At 41.4% G+C, this 23211-nt stretch overlaps 1 protein-coding gene across 1 annotated transcript; it reads left to right on the forward strand.

Annotated features, from left to right (window-relative positions):
• Positions 1-20180: 20180 nt before the first annotated feature.
• Positions 20181-22590, forward strand: EEF1A1 (eukaryotic translation elongation factor 1 alpha 1; the record flags this gene model as incomplete). The annotated part of the gene is made up of 7 exons (XM_084229091.1): positions 20181-20324; positions 20625-20804; positions 20892-21188; positions 21269-21419; positions 21515-21771; positions 21852-22086; positions 22173-22590. 7 exons carry the CDS (start codon positions 20181-20183, stop codon positions 22295-22297), a joined length of 1389 nt encoding a protein of 462 aa, XP_084085217.1. The 3' UTR covers positions 22298-22590.
• Between the last annotated feature and the right edge of the window lie 621 nt (positions 22591-23211).

The following is a 23211-nucleotide window of genomic DNA, read 5'->3' on the forward strand; positions in this document are numbered from 1 at the left end:
CTTTCCAGAGTTTTAACTTCTAACAATAAAAAGCTGGAGAATATCATGGGGTTAACATAAAACATTGCTGGGAAAGAAAGTTGTTAACACCCCCACTAAAACATGCCCTTTCAAAGGACGTGAGAATTAGTTAAGGTGTCTTTAAAGGAGATTTATTTTTCTACTTTATTTTGGAATAATTTTAGATGTACAGAGCATTTGCAAAGATAGTACAGAGAGTTCCCATTTATTCTCATTCAGTAGATTATTTTTTAGCATAACTTAAGTACTGTTGTATGTAAACATTAATTACAATGCTCTGGTAACATAATCTTGTTGTCTTGGTTGTTTTGCTCACCACCCTATGCTAGGTTCTCTTCCCTCTCACACTTTTTTTTTTTTAAGATGTATTTATTTATGAATAGAAGAACTGGGGTGAAGGCCAGAGGGAGTGGGACCAGGGGAGGAATGAGAGATTTCACCAGAGAAAGAGTTGGGAGCAAAACAGGCAGACATGCTGAAATACACTGCTAAGAGGAGCAGCGGGGGAGACAGGAGAGGTATGCTGTGCCATATGTAGGTTAGCTACCTGGCCAGGATCTAGATCAAACTCAAGCCATGGTGGTGATAGCACTGAGACTTAACCCCTATGCCACCAGGGAGGCCCTGCCTGACACTTTAATTTTTAATTTTAATTTTTTAAAGATTTATTTATTTATGCATACAAGAACTGGGATACAGGCCAGAGGTGCAGGGGGTAAGAGGATTCAGCAGAGACAGAGTGGGAAGCAGAACAGGTGGATTGACTGAAATACACTGCTAAGGGGAGCATGGGTGAGACAGGAGAGGTCTGCTGCGCCATGTGGGTTAGCTGGATAGCTTCATAATGCTACGACTTAACCCTTTATGCCACCAGGGTGGCCCCTGCCTGATGCTTTTAATACAGAACATGTCACTGCTTGGCTCAAAGAACTTTCCTGAATTTCTGCCTCTTTTTTTGATAAAAATCAATGTCCTTACATTAGCCCTCAAAATCTATAAAATCTTATTTTCCTCCCAATCTTCCATTCCAGCCACTCTGGCTTCCTTGCCATTTTTCAAATACTCCAAGTAGACGCCTACTGCAGGGGCTCCCACTTTCTGTTCTGTGACTGCAGTGCTCTTACTCTTCTCCAAAAGGCTGCTCCTTTGTTTATATGTCATGTCAGAGACGCCTCACCTGGACATCCTAAACAACATGAAGTACCCAGAGGTTCTCAAAATACAGTCCTTGGACCATAGTATCAGCAACACCTGAGAACGTGTTTGAAATACAAATTTTCAAGCTCCCACCTCAGACCAGTAATTTGTATTTTAACAAGTTCCTCATTCCTAGGGGATTCCGGTGCAGATCACAACTGAGAACACCTCACCTTGACCTCATTGCCCACACTCCCTTTTCCTCCCGCATAGTCCTCACTTCCATCTGCCAAACTCTGCTTAAACTTCTTTGTTATGGATCTCCCTCCACTAGAATATAATCTCCAGGAGGGCAAGGGCTTTTTTTTTGCTTCCCAGTTTTGTGCCTGCCTCTGGGGCAGGGCTTAGACTGACACATAGTAGGTACTCAATAAATTTACCCAACAAATGAATAAACTAGTTAGTGGGAGTGGCTAGAATAGCTGACTCCCAGGTTCTGGCTTTTTTCATTAGATCAAGATATTTATTTGTAAAAGCATGACTCCTGACCTCAGAAAGAATGGGGATTCTACTGTGGTGGCAATGACAGCTTCCAACCTTATTGAGAAGGGATGTGGGGGCGAAAGAGAGATGAGGGAATGTGTATAAACTAGGGCATATACAGATTGTTAGGAATGTGTGGGAAGCACTTTTTATCACTCCAAATTTGTTTTTCCCAGTTAATCAGTATCAGTCCTTCCTTTCAGGGAGCAAAGACCTGTTAGAAACAGAAAATTTAAAAATCATTGTCATTAAGTAGTTTGTTTTCTGGTGTATGCTGCCCTGCAGTTAAAAATTTTGCACTCTGACCTATATATAACAAATATTAAATGAGCTAAAAAATAATTTTCTTCTTCATACCCTGAAATTGTGAGGGCTTATCTGAAAGAAGTCTTCTGTTCCAAACTTCCGAAGTCCTACCTGCTTCTGCCTGACTTTCTTACTCAGGTTCTTAATCAAATTCTTGTATTTGGATGTTGTTTTCCCAGATTAACCCAGTATTAACCCTTCCTTTCTGCTAATAAAGAAACATAAGTCTCACTTCCAACTAAGCTAATAATCCTCCCAGTCTTGTGTTTATTTAGGACAATGACACTCAGAAATTTTTGTCAGAAACCATAGTAACTGTTTCAAAAAGACTGAGGGGGAAAAAAAAAACATGAATCTTTAGGTTCATCTGATCCAACCCCCTCATTTTACAAATGAGAAGGAAGAGATGACTTGCTTCCACCCTGCTAGTGGGTAATGGAAGCTCAGTCCTCAGATGAGGTCCTTTTTCAGATACTCTTTATCTGCAGTGCATTTTTTTTAAGATTTATTTATTTATGCATACAAGAACTGGGGTGCATACAAGGCCAGAGGTGCGGTGGGGGGGGGGGTGCGGGGATGGGTAGGGAGTGAGAAGATTCACCAGAGACAGAGTGAGGAGCAGAACAGGCAGATCTACTGAACTACACTGCTGAGGGGAGCAACGCGCAAGACAGGAGAACTATGCTGCACCTTGTGGGTCACCTCCCTGGCCGGGCATTGAACTCATGCTGCAGTGGCTGCAGATAGCTTCATAGTGCGGCAACTTAATCACTTGTACCACCAGGGAGGCCCCTATCTGCAGTGCTTTTGATAAGCTGTATGTCAATTATCTTGATTCTTCTCAAATCCAATCCAATTTATATCTTGGCCACACTGCATTATCAGAATGTATACTTACAATTACTGCAGAATATCATTTGCCAAATTGGCACTGTTAGCTCCTTCAATCTATAATCAGTATGAATTTTTTTAAATTCCAAAATGGAAATATCTTTATGTTCTCTAGGTATGTGATAAAAAGTTGATTCATATATTACTTATAGTAAACTCATATCAGATTGCTAGAATATACTTGTATTATATTGTTTGTATTACATTCTTTCCACCTTGGTATAACCATTTTCAAAACATTAGCATATATCCTCCCAGACATTTTCCATTATAAAAAGTGATACAAATTATTTTCCCCAATATTCAAACACAACAGTTATGAAAAAGGACAAATGAAAATATCCCTCTTTCTTTCCACCCCTGTGACAGGCAGAAATTTTAGAAATCTTTTAGATCTTTCCCTGTTCCCTTAGTGAACATGCCTATATAATCCCCGAGACTGTGAATAAGATGGATTTTCCTTTCATGATTGAGTAATGTTACATGGCACAGTCAGCTTAATATAGGAAATTATTTGGGCGGACTTGACCTAATCATACAATTCCTTTAAAATTAGAGCATACTCTCTGACTTGTGAGAGAAGAGGATGTGAGACTAGAAATGTGAGGGTTAGGCACACTTGAAGACAGAAGGCACCAGATGACAAAGAATGGGACAGCCTCTGGGAGCTAAGAGCAAGGGGCCCCCGATTGACAGGCAACAAGGAAATGGGACCTCGGTTTTACATACAAGGAATGGGATTTTGCTGTAACAGTTTTGGCTGCCAGTTCTCAGGTATGTGTACAGTGGGGTCTTCAAAACATCAAGCAGGTGGTGTCCTACATTCAATTCAATTCTGACACTATTCCAAGATAGTATCAGATCCCACAGGTGACATGTGCTTCTGACCAACCAGCTGTAGATTACAGGTTCCAAGGATTTTGCCCCCTCTATAGGTTCAATTAATTTGCTAGAGCAACTCACTCAACTCAGAGAAATATTTTACTTAACTGATTATTGGCTTCTTACAAAAGAACATGAATCAGGAATAACCAGATAAAAGAGATGTCTATGACAAAGTATAAGGAAAGAGCACAGAGCTACCACACCCACCCTTGGCAAACTCCACTCTCTCCTAATCAACATGTGTTAGACAAACTGAAAGTTCTTTGACCTAATTCTTTTGGTTTTTTATGGAAGCCTCATTACATAAGCCATGGCTGATTAAATCATGGGCTTTTGGTGATCAAATCAACCTCCTGTCTCTCTACCCTCCCTGGAGGTCAGGGGTGATTGGGTAGTAATGAAAATTCCAGTCCTCTAATTGCACTATTGGTTCTCTAGGCAACCTTCGTCCCTTTTCAGAAGTCACCTCATTAACATAACAAGAGACACCTTGATAGTGCTCGGCACTTAGGAAATTCTAAAGATTTTAGGAGCTCTGTGTGAGAAACAAGGACTAAGACCAAATATATATCTCCTACTATAAATCACAATTCACAGTCAGCCACCTGAATAAGCTTAGAAGTTCATTCTTCCCCAGAGTCCTGGGGATGAGAATGCAGACTGGCAGGTAAATCGATTTTACTTTGCAATTCCCTGAGCAGAGAATCTAGGCCGGCATGTGCCAAACTTGTGACAGAAACTGTGAGATCATTACACAGATGTTAGTGTAAGTCGCTAAGTTTGTGATAATTTGTTTTGCAGCAATAGAAAACTATTAAAAACCCCAATCCCATGTGTTAGTATGTAATCACTTAACATTGATATTTTAAGTCCTATACAAATATACCTTTAAATTAATCAGAGCTATTATTCCCACCTTGTTTTCTGCATTGAATATATTATCACTTGTGTCGTATTTATGAGACAAATTTCTAGATTTGTTAAAGAGTATGCAATGAAAAATTTTGAAGAGACTGTCAAATTGCCTTTTCAAAAAGATTGCCTAGATTCCCAGTCCTACCCAAAGTCTGTGAGGCCAAATTTGTTCTAAATGGAAATTAGTGACTGTAGTTTAGTAGTATGTTACTGACTCTAGTTATGATCACTAGACTCTCTTGAGTGGTGTGACCACAGTGTTATACCCTACTTTTGTATCTTGTTTTCCATTTTCAGCTTGATTCTGCATATCTTTTCTACATTAATGTCTGTACATTTTGGTTAATTGCTTTTCAATTCAGTAATCTTTTTTCAATAATTTCTTTTACTTCTAGAGGAGCCCCCTGATGTAAACCTCAAAAGTCCAATTGCATGCTTAGATAACTGCTAAAAAGTAATTTAGAACAGCTAAATGTTCGAATACTATTTTCCTAATAAACTGGTTTTTTAGAGCAGTTTTAGGTTCACAGCAAAATTGAGTGGAAGGTACAGATATTTCCCATATGCTCCCTACCCCCATACATGCATAGCCTCCCCACATCAACATCCCCCACCTAAGTGGTATATTTTTTACAATTGATTGGTGAATCTACAGTGACACAACATTAGGACCCAAAGTGCACATTTTCATTAGGGTTCATTCTTGGTATTGCTCATTCAGTGGGTTTGAACAAATGTATAACATCTATCTACCATTTTAGTACAGAATAGTTTCACTGCCATAAAAACTGCTCTGCCTGGGGACTCCCTGGTGGCGTAAGGGGTTAAGTACCTCACTATGAAGCAATCTGCAGCCTCTGCAGCACAAGTTCAATCCCAGCAGGTCAGAGAGCAACCTACATGGCGAAGCAGACCTTACCTGTCTTGCCCACTGCTCCCCTCAGCAGTGTATTTCAGTCAGTCTGCCTGTTCTGTTCCCCTCTCTGACTCTGGTGAGTCCTCTCACCCCCCAGCATCTCCAGCTGGGGTATACCAGCTCTTGTATGCATAAAAAAATAAATCTTTAAAAAAAATGCTCTGCCTATTCATCTTGACCTCTTTTTAATGCTTGGCAAACATTGATCTGTTTATTGCACTTAGTAGTATGCATTTAAGGTTTACTTAATGTCTTTTCATGGTTTGCACCAAATAATATTCCACTTTCCCAATATACCATGGTTTATTTATCTGTTCACTTACTGAAAGACATCTTGGTTGCCTCCAAATTGTAGGTATTATGAAAAAACTCTTATAAACATCCACATGCAGGGTTTTGTTGTGGATATAAATTTTTTCAACTCTCCAAAGACTCTTTTGTTTCTATTAACCACTCGTGAAATCTAAATAGATTGCAGTCAGCTATCAAATGATAAATTGTCAATAAAGCAACTAAAAGAAGTATTATTTATTGATTTGATTTGATTTTTTTCGTGGGAGACCATAGAAACAGTCCCCCACTACCACAATTTATGCAGTCAAGTTTCCCACATTTAGGGAAATCGCAGAGTTGAGCACACCCAGAGTAAAACGGGGAATCTTTGCCCAGCAAAATCACCTTTGTGATCATGGTGTCTCTCCTGACAGGTAAGTATGAGAATTAAGTATTAAGTATTATTTAACCTATGGATTAGGGCTTCCCTGGTGGCCTAGGGGTTAAGTCTCAGCGCTATTATCTCGAAGGCCCACTTCAGTGGCTTGGGCTTGATTTCGATCCCCAGTAAGGGAGCTGACCCACATATGGTGCAGCAGACCTCTCTTGTCTCACATGCTGCTCCCCTTACCAGTGTATTTCAGTAGATCTGCCTGCTCTGCTCCCCACTCTGTCTCTGGTGAATCACCCACACCTCTGGCCTTCTCCCAGTCCTTCCATGCAAAAATTAATTAATCTTTAAGATAAAATAAACTTGGGGGCCTTCCATGAATTAAGTCTCCAACATGCCCACGTCTCTATGGAAAGAGAAAGAAGTTTTTGTTTTTTTTTTAGGATTCATTTATGCATACAAGAACTGGGGTACAGACCAGAGGTCAGGGTAGGTGGTGGATGGGAAGAGGATTCACCAGAGACAGAGTGGGGAAAAGAACAGGTGGATTGACTGAAATACACTGCTGCGGGGAGCAGTGGGCAAGACAGGAAAGGTCTGCTCCACCATGTGGTTTAGCTCCCTGGCCAACCCTGCTGGGGTCGAACTCCTGCTGTTCTGTAGTGGCTGAAGATAGCTTCATAGTGCTGTTACTTAACGCTTTGTACCATCAGGGAGGCCCAGAGAAAGCAGTTCTTTTAAAGATGACATATCTAGAGAGAAGCAAATCTATGTCTGCCTGACTAAAGAACAGAGGTATTTCTTCTTCCATTCTGTATCAGGTAAACTTCCTTCCACATCTGCCCTGAACTTAACATTGAACTCATTTTTCAAGTCTTAAATCCACAAGTAATTATCAATACAAATGTGTCCTGATCAGTGTGGGGAATTGTAAGGATGGATTTGGGGGTCTTCCATGATAAAGCTTTCTAACTATGTATTCAACTTTGTTGATTCAAGAACAGGTTTTCTTAACTTTAGTGCTATTGACGTGTTAGATTGAAAAATTCTTTGTTGTAAAGAGTGTCCTGTACAAGTAAGATATGCAGCAGCACCCCTAGCTTTTACCAACTCCAAGCCAGTACTACCCAAGTCATGACAATAAAATTTTTTTCCAAATATTGCCAATTGTTTCCTGGGTAAGGTGGACAAAATCACCCCAAATTGAGAGTCATTGTTCTAAGACCACACAGGACTATTCAATTTTCCTTAAAAAAAAAAAAAAAAATGAAGTTACCTGTCTAGAATTACTTGTGTTTTTCAGTCTTAAATAACAGTAGAAACTCTTTACTTTTTGAGACTCATATTTTCTGTAAGGATTTTCCTAGACCCAGGAAATCCAATAGTGAACCATATAAACCTGGTCCATCTATGCTTTTTGAAGGCCATGGGCCTAGGGAGTGGGGAAAGAAGAGAACAATTATCAAATATTCATTATAATCCATGTAAAATTACAAACTGAGGATTAAGGCAGACTTCCCTGAGAAGGTGACTGAGCTGGGATCTAAGGAACCTAATTATTGATAGAAGCAAGGGCTTCACCCAGGCTCTGATGGATACAGAGAGCATCTCCAGGCATTGTTGCTTTGAAGAAACTTACAATCTAAGGGAGAAAATGATATGTCAAGAGTACTTTTAATGTGGCAAGTGGTATGCAACACATTGCAAATAGTGGTGGAGAAGCACAGGACAGGGCACTTAGCCCAGTCTGGGAATCTAGGAAAGATTGCCAAAAGTTTTGTCACTCTCACTTCATGGATATAGAAACTGATGCTTATGCACCTTTCCCAAGATCACAGCAGAACAGACACTTGATTGAACTCCAGGCTTCTCCAACTCCAATGCCATGTTCTTTTCACTCCTTTGTTTCCTTTCTGCAGCCACAGCACTTTGCTCATGTCTCCTGATTATTATAGCACTAAGCATCGTCATAATGTGACATTTCATGTAATTTTGCTTAACTACTACTCCATCATGATGAAGTGTGTCAAGAGTGATTTGAAAATTCTGTTTTTCTGTGGTAGCTGTTATGATTTCTCCCCTTTCATTTCTGATGGTATTTATTAGAGTTTTTCTCTTCCTTGTGAGCCTAGCTAAAGGTTGGTCAATTTGTTTATCTCTCAAAGAACCATCCTAGGTTTCATTAATGCTTTGTGTTGTCCTTTTGATTTCTGTTTCACTTATTTCCACTCTTCCTTCTACTAAGTTTTGGCTTTGTTTGTTCTTCTTGTTCCGGTTACTTTAGTTGAAAGTTTAAATTGTTTGAGCTTTTTCTTGTTTTTTAATGGAGGCCTGAATTGCCATTGACTTCTCTCTTAGAACCACTTTTGTTGGTTCTGATAACTTGTATCTTCACTTTTGTTTTCAGTAGGTGCTTTTTAATTTCTGTTTTTATTTATTTATTGATCCAGTGATTATTGAGGAGCATGTTGTTTAATCTCCACGTTTGAGGTTTTTTCTTTGTAGTTGATTTCTAGTTTTAAAGTGTTATGATTAGAAAAAGTACTTGGTATGATTTTAATCTTCATAAATTGTTGACACTAGATTTGTGTCCAACATATGGTCTGTCCTTGAGAATATTCCATGTGCGTTTTAAGAAAATATAAACTCTGCTGTTTGGGGTGGAATGTTCTATACATGGCTATTAGGCCCATCTGATCTAGTCTGTCATTTAAGGTTATTGCTTATTTATGCTGTTGCTGATCTGTTCTTAGTTTAAGTGAGGTGTTAAAATCTTCTAATATCATGTTTTTGTCAATGTCACTCTTTATGTATTTTTATGTTCCATATATTTGCAATAAGTATATGTATTTTGTTGTATTAATCCAATAATTTCTATATCCTTTTTATGGATTTTTCCGTATAGAGTACCTGCCTTATTTTGATTAGCATTTGTTTATAAGACTATTTTCCAATCTTTTATTAGAAGTCTGTATTTGTCTTTGGAGCCAACATGAGTTTTCCATAGATAGAAAGAGGTTGGGTTTTGTTGTCTGATCCATTCAGCCACTATATCTTTTAATTGGTGGATTCAAGCCATTTGCATGTAAGGTAATTACTGAATTATAAATGTTTATTGTCATTTTTTGGTGTTTTTATAGTTTGTTTTTCTCTTGTTTTTATCTTTTTCTCTTCTATTGAGTTTTTGGCCTCTTCCTTTTGAGGTATGCTTAAGTTCCCTTTCCATTTTTTTATGTGTCTTTTCTATGGTTTTTGTTTATTCTGATGTCAATGATAATGATGTTTTTAGGAACTTGACCCAAATAGCAAGGGGAATGAAAGGAAAAATAAACAATTGGGACTACATCTAATTGGAAAACTTTTTCACAGTGAAAGAAAGTATCAGAAGGTGAAAGAGAGAACCTACCAAATAGGAGAAGATCCACATCATGATCTGATAAAGGGTTAATAGCCATGGTATATAAAGAATTCATCCAATTTAACAACAACTATTTTTCCATTTGTTTTGTCTCTTCTGCATTTTGTTACTCTTCTTCCTTTAGATTATTTAGACAATCTTTAGAATTTAATTTTACCTGATGGCTTTTTAGCTATTTTGTTGTTGTTGTTCACATTGTATTTGCTCTAGGGATTACATTATACATCCTTAACTTTTCATAATCTACTCAGAGTAAATATTGACTTTCTGTGTAATGTAGAAGCCTTGCACACCTATTATTTAAGTTATAATTGCTTTCTGCCAATTCACATTCGGAAACCTATAACACAATGACATAATTTTGCCTTATATATTTTAAAGAAATTAGGAGAAAAAAGTGGTCTTTTACATTTACTTTCATGTTTATCATTCCCATTTTATTCTTTCCTGAAGATTTGAATGTCAGTTTGGTATTATTTCTCTTCTGCCTGAAGAACATCCTGTAGCATTTCTTTTTCCTTTTTTTTTCTAAAGATTTATTTATTTATTTATTTATTTATTTATACAAGCACTGGGTACAGTCAGAAGCGTGGGAGGGTGAGAGAATTCACCAGAGCCAGAGCGGGGAATAGAACAGGCAGACCAACAAAGTACACTGCTGAGGGGAGCAGCGGGCGGCAGGAGAGGTCTGCGTGCCATGTGGGACACTCCCCCAGAGGCTGGGGAGCAGCCGGGGATCGAACCAGCGCTGCAGAGGCTGCAGGCAGCTTTGTAACACAGCGCTGAACCGCTGCGCCTGTGGGGAGGCCCCTATAGCATTTCTTATAGTACAAGTACTGACAACTAGTTTTCTTTGTTTTATTTTATTAAAAAATGTATATTGGGCTTCCCTGGTGGCACAAAGGGTTAAGATGCAATCTTTGAAGCTGTCCACAGCCTCTGCAGCACGAGTTCGATCCCCCAGCCTGCCAGGGAGCTTCCCATATGGCACAGCAGACCTCTCCTTACTCACCCACTGCTCCCTTTAGCTGTGTACTTTGGTCAATCTGCCTGTTCTGTCCACCCCTCTGTCTCTGGTGAATCCTCTCACCCCCCACACCTCTGGCCTGTACCCCAGCTCTTGTATGCATAAATATCTTTCTGGCAAGGAAATCATCATCTGTACAGCTAGTGGGATGAAGGTGAAGTCTTACTGAGATGAATCCTCTCCATATACTGCCATCTTGGCCTCACAGGATGTGGCTCAGATGTGCAAGGAACTGGGAATCACTGCCCAGTTCAAACTCTCACATCAAACTCCGGGCCACAATAGGAAATCGAAGCAAGACTCTTTGTTTTTAGTTAAAATTTCTTTTTTCAAATTTTATACATATATATATTTTACATCATTGTTCATTTTTCTATACACCCCTCAGGTATAATCCCCATAAAATTCCCACCCCCAAATTACCTGTGAACCATCACCATAGTCTTTTGAGCTCTTCCTTCCCCTTTTTTGACCCTTCTCCCTACCCCTCCCATGCCATGTCTCAGTTCTATAGTTTGGCTGCTAGTTTTGTCTTTTTTCTTTCCTGACCCTTTGTTGGGTTTCCTTATATTCCTCCTATAAGTGAAACCATCTGATATTTTTCTTTTCCCTTCTGACTTGTTTCACTGAGCATCAACTCTTCCAGCTCCATCCATGCTGCTGCGAATGGCATGAGTTTCTCTTTTTTGATAGTAAGCGAGACTCTTGAACCTGGGACACAATCAGCCTTCAGAAGCCTTTCCACTCAGGAATGAGGTTAGGGTGGATTATTTGTATCACTCCCATCTTCCCCAACAGCACCCGCAGGAAGGGGAGTGGTGGTGGTCCCTGTCTGTGTACAGGACTCCTCAAATTATTTTCTGTTAAGATACATTGCCTTCATGTAAAAAAAAAAAAATTGCCTATACTTAGCTTTTTCCCCCTAAAAAAATCATTTTTCCTAATTTTGTTGAGATATGATTGTCATATGATAATGAATCTCACTAGGTTATTTGCAACCCTCTATCAGCTTGAAAAGTTTATTATTGGAGAGCTTTATAGCAAAGGCTGATACAGGTTAACTGGAATTAATTAATAAAGCCTGGAAATAATAAAATATTACACAAGAAAGGACAGTTGTAGTTATTTTGCAATAGATACACAAGTGAGAGATAGGCAAATTGATGGAGAGACTTGTCAATAGTTTCTATTTACATGATGGCTTTCTGTATCTTTCTTCATCTTGAGTAGGTTCTAAAAAACAGATGACCTAATAGCTTACCATAGTGGTTCCTTGTTATGGAGACCTGATTTTCCCTTTTCATTGATGATTATGTTGCAGCATGCTGTTTCCATAACAATCATGACATATAAAAGAGTTGGATGTTTTTAAAAAATAAGTCTGCAAAGTTCTTTTTGCAGCAAGAACAGCTTGCCAGTAGACTAGAAACAGATGGTACTAGAAAAATAGAGGAGATGACATAGGGGCAATTCAAAAGATACTAAACTAAAACATTTTTTAAAAGATACTAAACTAAAACATTTTTTAAAAAAGGATACAGGACATTTATCTTAGAAAGTGCAAGGATGCAACAGAACTTTAGAGTTGGGATCACTGATTATGACTTTTAAAAATCCTAATTAAAAATTAACTATCTTGAACATCTCTAACTTCACAATCATTTAAAATATAGCATCGTTAAGATTCTGAAAATGGAGGGCCTCCCTGGTGGTGCAAGGGGTTAAGACGCAACCTATGAAGCTGTTCGCAGCCACTGCAGCATGAGTTCGATCCCTGGCCAGGGAGACACCCACTTGACGCAGCAGACCTCTCCTGACTTGCCTGCTTCTCCCCTCAGCAGTGTATTTCAATCAATCTGCCTGTTCTGTTCCCCATTCTATCTCTGGTGAATCCTCTCACCACCCTCTACATACCTCTGGCCTGTACCCTGTTCTTGAATGCATAAATAAATAAATCTTTAAAAAAAATGGAGCTGATAGGGAAATTACTAAGCAAACTTACAATGAAGGGATATTAAACAGAGCTCAAAACAAGATCACTATGGCATTCTCTTAGTAAAGAAACTTCATTTTATGACAAAATTCCAATTAATGAGGGCTCTCAAATAACAAAAACCAAAATAACAAATAACAATTAAGATTTATTAAATGCTTACCAGGGTTCAGGTCCTGGGCTAAGTATTTTATATTGATTGTCTTTTTTAATCTCCACCACAGTCCTCTGACATAGATATTAGTTATTATTATCTGCACTTCACAGATATGAAAACTGAGGCTTAGAATGGTTAAATCACTTGCCAAACATCATATCACTAGCGGTGGCAGAGCCAACAGGGATTTGAGGGAAGACTTTCTGTCTGTAGAGCTGCTTCACTCTGAAAGCACTGTACATTATACACAATGGGTAAAAACAAAAGGGAAAAACATAAAGTTCCCTGCTGATTATTGTTCTCACTTGATGCAAAAAACCATGCTCAGCGCTTGAGATGCTTTTCTTGTCTCATTTGCATAGCAGCCTTGTAGGTTGGTTTTATCATCCTCTTTTTACAGATGAGGTAGCTGAACCTTAAAGAGGCCAAATAAATTGATACAGGCACTCATTCAGTAATATTGACAGATGAAAGACTCGAACCCAGGGTTGTTTGTCTCTCAACCCCTGAAGTTCTTCAGAGGTTTCTTTGGGTCCTCAGTGAATACCCCAGACAGATGTATCTTGCTCTCTGTTCCATCTGCGGAGGAGCAAACACCCTCCCCCCACCTTCTTTTCTTGGGTAGTAAACCAAAATACCCATCTTCCATGGCCTCTTTCCACTGGTTGATTACCAGTTCCTTCACAACAAGGAGAGACCCTACACAATAAGGAGAGACCCTTTTACTCTGACAAGCTTTCCTTGCCTGCTGCTGTCTTCATCTCCTCTTCCAGATTTGGTCCCTTATGAATGTTCATACATGGTCATACATGATTCTAGTATTCACCATCCCCTAGAGTCATCTGGTGACTGTTATCCTTCCTTCTCCCTGCCTCTCCAGGGCTTTGGCTCACACACCACCCAACAGGGCTTTTGTTGTTGTTTTTTGTCTTCCCAGTATCTTCCCCTGGCACATGGTAGATGCTCAATGAAAGTTTGATGAACAAAGATGACCTCTGAAGTCCTGTGTAATTATCAATATTTACTGAATGCCATAGTTTGAAAGACCCTGCAACCTACAGACCAACACACACACACACACACACATACACACACACACACACAGAGTCATATATATTGGTGACTCTAGAAAGTACAAATCGGTAGAGTATGTATATATTGAACATATTTTTTCTATTTTTTCAAAGAGCTAAAGGTTATTTTCTAATTATAAGCACTAATATTTATAAAATATGGTCTGCATTTTAAAGCATATTATCTCATTTAATCCTTATGATCAGTTCAATGAAATAGTGTCTTGGGTTTTTTACAGTAAGATAATGAGCTCAAAGGTGATTTATTCAAGATCACACAGCCAATAAATAAAACTGGTGGGAACAGGGCCTCCCTGGGAGTACAAAGGGTTAAGACGCAACCTATGAAGCTCGCAGGAGAGAGGAGAGAGGAGAGAGGAGAGAGGGAGTTTGATCCCCGGCCAGGGAGCTACCCACATGGCACAGCAGACCTCTCCTGACTCAGCCCGCTGCTCCATAGCATATAGTTCAGTCGATCTGCCTGTTCTGTTCCCCACTCTGTCTCTGGTGAATCCTCTCACCACCCCCAACACTGCTGGCCTGTACCCCAGTTTTTGTCTGTGTAAATCAATAAATCTAAAAAAAAAAAAAAAAAAAAAAACTGGTGGGAACAGGTTCCAGTGCTTAGTACAACGTTCTTCCTACTACACTACCTATCAAGACACAGAAATGATGAAAATGAATTATTTTCTACAGAATACAGATTCACAAGAAATAGTGAAGGAGGGAGATTATTAGCCTGTCTTTTATACCAAAGAGAGAGTATTCATTGTGGCAGGCATTGGATTTGAAATTATGAGCGCACTGGTAAAAATATCTGTATTTTTCTTGATCTTCCCGGCACACTCTTCAGACTATGCTTGGTGATTCACAGCTGTAGGTAAAGAACCACCACCACAGTTCACCCTTCCATTAAGTTATAATTAAAATCCTTTTTTTTCTCTACAAGGAGTTGTGCCTCTGTTCACTTACCCAGTGTAACACTTTGCCACTCTAAATAATATGAAGAACTTTAAGGACAATCTTAAGTAAAACTCGACCTTAGATGATGATCATCCCAAAACATATTTACAAGTCTCGAAAATGTTAGTTACCGTTTCAACATTTAGTAAAAGGCATACTGTATCTGCTGTATGGTCGCGGGGAAACTGCGTTATGATTGTGTTCACCACAGGTTGTGAGGAAAAGAGCTTTTAGAAAAAACTAATAGTGGCATTAACCTTGGACGCTGCGCCAGAGACTAACACCCGAGCCACGTGGGACTTTCAGCCGCCTGCAAAGCGCTTCCTTCCGCAGTCTGAGGAGGGTGGAAAGTGACCTCAGGTGGGGCGTGTCGGGGGAGGGCCGAGCCGACCGCGGTGCTTTGGGGACCAGGGCGGGCGAGCGAGCTCCAGCGCCCTTGCGCTCAAGGCCCCGCCCGCCCACAGGTGTCCGAGAGCACGTGAAGCGCGGGGGGAGGGGCAGGCGCGGGGGGGGCTGGTCCCCGCTGCAGCCTCACCCCCCGTGACTGCTGTGAACTGCCGGCGCCGCCCCAGCCCCCCTACGTCTGAACCCTGGGGCGCCCGCTGCTGCGCTGGGCTTCTCCGGCACCAGCGTTTCTGTCCCGCCCGTCCGGGACTGAGCAGCAAGAATGTGAGCTTCGCTGGGAGAAAGGCTTGTGTCGGGTCTCTAACCCCGATTCACTGCAGTCTGACTCGAGGGCCCCTCCCCCAACAAGGTTTCTGCCTTTAGCGCAACTTTAATAAGAGCCCGTAGTTTATAGATATAAATCAAGGATTTATGCATAATTTTACTGTTTCTTAGGTACTGTTTTTACAAATCATTCTTTTAAAAAAATAGCATTTTTATAAGGTTGAAAAATAGCATTCTCTATAAAGTATGGATAAAGTGCATAATCCTATCTGCAATCGGAGGGTCTTGGAGGAAAATTTGCCCACTTTTTTTTTTGTTTAAAGATTTATTTATTTATACATAAAAGAGCTGGGGTACAGACCAGAGGTGTGGGGGGTGAGAGGATTCACCAAAGACAGAGTGGGGGATAGAACAGGCAGATTGACCAAAGTACACTGCTGAGGGAAGCAGCAGGCAAGACAGGAGAGGTCTGCTGGCCATGTGGGTAGCTCCCTGGCCGGTTGGGCAGTGGCTGCGGCCAGCTTCAAAGGTTGCGTCTTAACCCTTGCGCCATCAGGGGGGCCTCTGCTCACATTCTTGGGTAACTTTGGAGTCTTCCTCAATTTACCATTCTTTCTCTCTAACAATAATAATTAAAATTTGGTTGCCATTAATTTTTCCTAAAAGAGTTTTGGACGATTTTTAATTATATTTAGAATGCTGGGTTTTTTCCCAACATCCAAAGCAATAAGGCTGAAGTGGTAGGGAAAAGTGTAAAGATGAATTTTGAATCAGGAGTTGTTGCTTTTAAGGTGCTGTAGAAATTTTTGCGGCCACCTGTTAAAGCATTCCGGTGTCCCAACATGTTACTGAATATACACACAGTTATAAAAATTATTGTCCACAGTAGGTCTGTTTTTCAAACTTGCTAGTGATTGAATTTCACCAGAACTTTGTACTTTTCTCTTACTACAAACGGGGACTACCATATCTCTAATTATTACAATTTTCAGGTTGAATAAAAGTACTTAAGTTTGTAATGTCATATTTTAATGAATTGTGCATATTTCACAGAGGTCACTTGTACTGAATTGAAATTATCTTTGCTATTAATCCCTCTTACCAACATCCGCTTTCATTTTGACTTTTCCTTTCTTAGATTTAGTGTCAACTTTAATTCTGGATTCCATGTAAAACTTTCAGATATCCAGCTTTTAGTGTTTGCATTCTTCCTTCGTGTCACTAGATAAACATTTCCTTACATTCTAAAAAATTTACTATTCCCGTTAAAATCTTTTATGTTGTATTTTCTCCAACAGTGTACAAACCAACACCATTTGAGGCATACACGGCTAAAGAAGATGTGGAAAATAATTTAATATAGCATCCTAATTTTTTAAAAAGATTTTTTTTATTTATTTATGCATAAAAGAGCTGGGGTGTAGGCCAGAGGTGGGGGAGGGGTTGTGAGGGGATTCACCAGAGACTGAGTGGGGAGCAGAACAGCAAATCTACTGAAATACACTGCTGAGGGGAGCAGTGAGCAGACAGGAGAGGTCTTCTGTGCCAAGAGGGTCAGCTCCCTGGTGGGGGATCATACTCCTGTATCAGTGGCTGGGGATAGCTTCTTAGCCCTGAGATTTTAACCCCTGCACCACCATGGTGGCCCTCAGCATCCTAATCTTGATCTGAAATAGCAAAGTGTACAGTTAATATTACTGTGGTACACAAAAATTGATTGTAGGCATCTAGTTCCAAAAACAGTAGTCACTAATGAATATTTCCAAGGAAATAAATAAGTGCAGAGGTATTTCTATTGTTCTGTTGCTAGTGATTGAGTTTCACTGGTACTTTGTACTTCTTTCTCATTACAAATAGGGAGTAGCATATCAAGATAATTTTATTTCACCTGGGTGGGTTAGAATACTAGGGAAAAAAAGAAATGTAGACATAGAAAAGGCTTTTGTGGCTACAAAAAGGTTATATGTAACTCTAGGGACTCTATATTGTAGTTTCTTTCATAAAACTATGAAACAGAAAAGCCAGATTTTTGGTAGTTCATATCTACAGAGTGGTAAAACAAGCTATAGGAGACCTATTTCAGAAGATTTCTTTCATTTAAAAAAGAAAAATGGCATCTGGATGATAAGTACATGAAAGTTAAGGTGACTATATTCTACGGTGAAAATAGAAATTATGCAGCATACAAGTTTGCCTTTAACTGTTTCCAATTGCTTTGCATATTGGTTTTCCTCTTTCAATTTGATTGTGGGTTCCTCTCTAAAAGGATAAATTTCTTTTGCAGATGCCACAGAGCTTTGCTTAGCACTTGACACAGAGTAGGTTCTGAAATATTTCTTAGGAGATTGGTTAGAGAAGCTGTAAAATTATGTTGTACACCTGCAGGAAGAGACATAATGATCTAGTAATTAACTCATTAAAAAGAAAGGTTCTCCCTTCAAAGGAGCATTTCTCAGAATCTGCCCTGATTGCCAGCGATAAAGGCTTCAGCCGATCTCGCCCTAGATTTCTGCTGAAATTCAGCCACAATGACAGAAAATGAAGCCGTTTATTGAAACGGAACGAGCCATTTTTGAGAAGCAGTGATTTCACAGCAAGCGTTGGGTATAGCAAACTGGGTGGATAAGCGGATGTAGATCTTAGTCTACGTGAGATCATGTGGAAAGACTGAACTTGAGAGATTCTTTTTAGGTTTCTCATGCTTCCAATCAAATGAGTGTACACTGGAAAAATGTACTGCGAGGATAGACCCACTCAAGGATTCTTTAGCTTAATAAAACTACTTAGAAGTAGAGCAAGTTGTAGACTTAAAGTCTAATCTAAACCGAAAAACTGGACGTCAAGGAGGACCAGAGAGTGAACGGGCGACTTGGACTTGGAGAAAAGCAGCTGGCTTTGAATGGAACACTCCGAGAGGCCAGCCAGGAGCTGGCCACAGAGTTGATCACTCCCAGATTCTGGGATGAAGACGCCCTCCAGAACCCCCACCCGCACTCCCCGGCCGCGGGAGGGACGCTGAGAGCTGTGGGGAGGGAGCAGCCAGTCCTGGGCCGGGATGCGACCAGGGGAGGAGACGGCTCTGGAGGCTTGTTCCGAACCTGGAAAAGGGAAGATGAAGACGTGGGGAGTAGAGCGGGGTGAAGAGATGCCCCAACGTCGATATCATCTTTGCAGTTAAAACAGAAATGGTCAAGAAAAGATTCTGGACGACCCCACCGGGCCACCTCCTCAGCGCCCCACCCCCCAGCTGGAGCTGAAAGTAATTCGTACAAAAGGAGGACTCGCCAGTGCCGGGGGGAATCCTAGGGACCGTCGTTAAACTCTCACTTACGTAGAACCAAAGGATGCTCGTCCCCGCCCTTCAGCTGCTCGCTCTTTACTTCATCGGGGTCGGCAGGAGCATGCGCGAGATCATGTGTGCTCTTCAAAGGCTGAAAGCACAATGCTCACGGTCCCTGGGAGATGGGGGAAGGGGACGGCGATTGAGCGGGTGCCTGGTGGAGGTGGCGCGGGGTAAACTGGGAAAGTGGTGTCGTGTGCTGGCTCCGCCCTTTCCCCCCCGAGGGTGGGGAGAACCGTATATAAGTGCCGTAGTCGCGCTGAACGTTCTTTTTCGCAACGGGTTTGCCGCCAGAACACAGGTGAGTGCCGGGTGTGGTTTCCGCGGGCCTGGCCTTGAGCGCCAGCGGCCCTCACGTGCCTGCGTCTGCTGCCGTATTTCTGGGCTCCTTTATGGTATTCTTTACCCCGAATTTCGGGTTGGGGTGGGAGGGAGAGTTCGAGGCCTTGGGCTTCCTTCAGGCGCCCCTTCGCCTCGTGCTCGAGTTGAGGCCTGGCTTGGTCGCCGTGGCCACCGCGTGCGTGTTTCCTCGCATGTTCCCGCCTTCTGTTAATCTGCCTTAAAATCGGCGGCCACGTGAGTTTTCAAGGAAAAAAAGGCCGCCCGCGGTTTTCCCCATCGAGCTAGTCTAGGTGAGGTGGGTCGGGATCGCGACGAGATGGGCTGCTTGGCGTTCGGCGGGCTGTGGGCCGCGGCGAGGCCCCCTCCTCCCGGCGCAGGCGCCCGGCGAGGTGGGGTCCGCGAGGCGGGGTGGGGGCGGAAAGAGATGGGGGTTTCCGTGGAGTAGACGGTGGACGGTGGGCCGCCTCGCGCCACGTTCCGCCGCCCCGCCCGGCCGCCAGCTCGGCCCGCTCGCACCAGTTGCGTGCGCAGAAAGATGGCCGCTCTCCGGCCCTGCAGCTGGCAACTCAAAATGGAGGACGCGGCGGCCCGGGAAAGCGGGCGTGTGAGTCACCCACACAAAGGGAAGGGGCCTTTCCCTTCGCCGCCGCTGTTTCCTGTGACCCCGTGGTGAACGGGGCACCGTCCTGGCTGGCTCCTCACGGCTTTTGGAGCCGGCCTCGCTTGGGGGAGGGATTTATGCGATGGAGTTTACCCACTCGGTGGGTGGAGACCAGAGCTTGGCACTGGCTGAAATTTTTGGAATTTGCCCTTTGAATTTGGATTGTGGCTTATTTTCAGCTCTCGGGGGGAAAGTTAAAGTTTTTTTTTCCCCTTTTCCAATTTAGGTGTCGTGAAAGCCACAGCTAATCTAAGCCAAAATGGGAAAGGAAAAGACTCATATCAACATCGTCGTCATTGGACACGTCGACTCGGGCAAGTCTACCACTACTGGCCATCTGATCTACAAATGTGGTGGGATCGACAAGAGAACCATCGAAAAATTTGAGAAGGAGGCTGCTGAGGTAGGTACAAACATATGAGCACAATTAGTCTGACAGGCATATTCACTGGTAATTTTCTGAAAAGCAGTTAATTTGTAGATCTGGATGTCAAATTGCTAGTTGTGGTATTCTGTGTTAATGTTAACTATTAAATCAATTGACTGTAACTGTTAAGGGGACGTGTTGAATAAGGGAAAGTCATTTGGTTTTGTAGTTGTAAAGTGGAATGTATCATTACAGCCAAACACAGTGGGGTGAAGAATTTAAAGCTGAGTTTGATAATGTTTTTAGTTGCTAAGTAACCGTTTTTAATCCTTACAGATGGGAAAGGGCTCCTTCAAGTATGCCTGGGTCTTGGATAAACTGAAAGCTGAACGTGAGCGTGGTATCACCATTGATATCTCCCTGTGGAAATTTGAGACCAGCAAGTATTATGTGACTATCATTGATGCCCCAGGACACAGAGACTTTATCAAAAACATGATTACAGGCACTTCTCAGGTTTGTACCATTAATAACTCTTGAAAGCAACTTTTTGGATCTGTTTTCTACATTGGATAAAATGGCATTTTTTTCCCTCTCCCAAAGGCTGATTGTGCTGTCCTGATTGTTGCTGCTGGCGTTGGTGAATTTGAAGCCGGTATCTCCAAGAATGGGCAGACCCGTGAGCATGCCCTTCTGGCTTATACACTGGGTGTAAAACAACTAATTGTTGGTGTTAACAAAATGGATTCCACTGAGCCACCCTACAGTCAGAAGAGATACGAGGAAATTGTTAAGGAAGTCAGTACCTACATTAAGAAAATTGGCTACAACCCTGACACAGTAGCATTTGTGCCAATTTCTGGCTGGAACGGTGACAACATGTTGGAGCCAAGTGCTAATGTAAGTGATTTTTAAGGCAGTTGAAAGGTGGTAGAAGGGGCAAATTTGATGGTGATGCTAATTGACAATTTTGTTTGTAGATGCCTTGGTTCAAGGGATGGAAAGTCACTCGTAAAGATGGTAATGCCAGTGGTACCACATTGCTTGAAGCTCTGGATTGTATCCTGCCGCCAACTCGCCCAACTGACAAGCCCCTGCGCCTGCCCCTGCAGGATGTCTACAAAATTGGTGGTAAGTTGAATATTATTCTTGGAATAGAGCCTGTGTACACTCCTAAGATACTTTCCATTGTAAAGTATTGATGATAACTCTTGTAAATATTTTAGGTATTGGGACTGTCCCTGTGGGCCGAGTTGAAACTGGAGTTCTCAAACCTGGTATGGTGGTCACTTTTGCTCCGGTCAATGTTACAACTGAAGTAAAGTCTGTTGAAATGCACCACGAAGCTTTGAGCGAGGCTCTTCCTGGAGACAATGTGGGCTTCAACGTCAAGAATGTGTCTGTCAAAGATGTTCGTCGTGGCAATGTGGCTGGTGACAGCAAAAATGACCCACCAATGGAAGCTGCTGGCTTCACTGCTCAGGTAACACTTAATGTGATAAGATCTTAACTTCCTGCCCAATCCTGTTTTTGAGGCTAAATGCATATACCTGTTTCTCTTAGGTGATTATTCTGAACCATCCTGGCCAAATCAGTGCTGGATATGCACCTGTGCTGGATTGTCACACAGCTCACATTGCCTGCAAGTTTGCTGAGCTGAAGGAGAAGATTGATCGTCGTTCTGGGAAAAAGCTGGAAGATGGCCCCAAATTCTTGAAGTCTGGTGATGCTGCCATAGTTGATATGGTTCCTGGCAAGCCCATGTGTGTTGAGAGCTTCTCTGACTATCCTCCTCTGGGTAAGGATGACTGAGGTGTAATTAGAAAATTTTTACTGAAGACTTTTCTATACCAAGTGTTTCTAATTATAACAATGTTTTAACAGGCCGTTTTGCTGTTCGTGACATGAGACAGACGGTTGCTGTGGGTGTCATCAAAGCAGTGGACAAGAAGGCAGCTGGAGCTGGCAAGGTCACCAAGTCTGCCCAGAAAGCTCAGAAGGCTAAATGAATATTATCCCCAATACCTGCCACCCCAGTCTTAATCAGTGGTGGAAGAACGGTCTCAGAACTGTTTATCTCAATTGGCCATTTAAGTTTAATAGTAAAAGACTGGTTAATGATAACAATGCATCGTAAAACCTTCCGAAGGAAAGGAAAATGTTTTTGTGGACCATTTGGTTTCTTTTGTGTGGCAGTTTTAAGTTATTAGTTTTTAAAATCAGTACTTTTTAATGGAAACAACTTGACCAAAAAATCTGTCACAGAATTTTGAGACCCATTAAAACAAAGTTTAATGAGAAACCTGTGTCTTCTTTTGGTCAACACTGTACTGTAGTACTAAAGATGTAAGAGTTGCTCTGAGTTCTGATGTTGCATCTTAGGTAAATTTATTTCTGGGTGGGGATTTCTGGAGTTTTTCCTCTATAAGGAGTGAACCCCTAGTTACAAGTTATGGAAGCCTACTTTTCATTGGCAACACACAAGGACAGAGAAGTAGATGTTTATATGTAAGCTTTTAAGAGGTCCAAATTCTGTATTGTTAAAAGTCCATGTGTTTCTCATAAAGTTTTTGTAGCACTACATTGAGTAAATGTGGTTTCAGTTATTAGTATGTGTATCCTCAAATCCTGAGATAGATTAAAGAACCTAAAAGTGAGGCTTAAATAGTATTAATTGTATCTAGATTATAGGAATAATAAAACATACTGGAAGTTGAGTGTGTTTTCTGTCAAATTAGACTTCCAATAATTTTGCATTAAAAGCAAGGTTGGGTGAAATATAAACATTGCAAGTTTAGGTAGTTCAAAATATGAAGAGCTGGAGCAGTGGACTGGTAGGGAAGAAAGGTGGGGGTGTGTGTGGGGAAAAGGGTCTAAAAATTTTTCAAGTGCCATTACAGGATGCTTTTGTATTAGATGTATT

The sequence above is a fragment of the Talpa europaea genome (genome assembly GCF_964194135.1).
Source record: "Talpa europaea genome assembly, chromosome: 2".
In the NCBI taxonomy this organism is placed as follows: domain Eukaryota; kingdom Metazoa; phylum Chordata; class Mammalia; order Eulipotyphla; family Talpidae; genus Talpa; species Talpa europaea.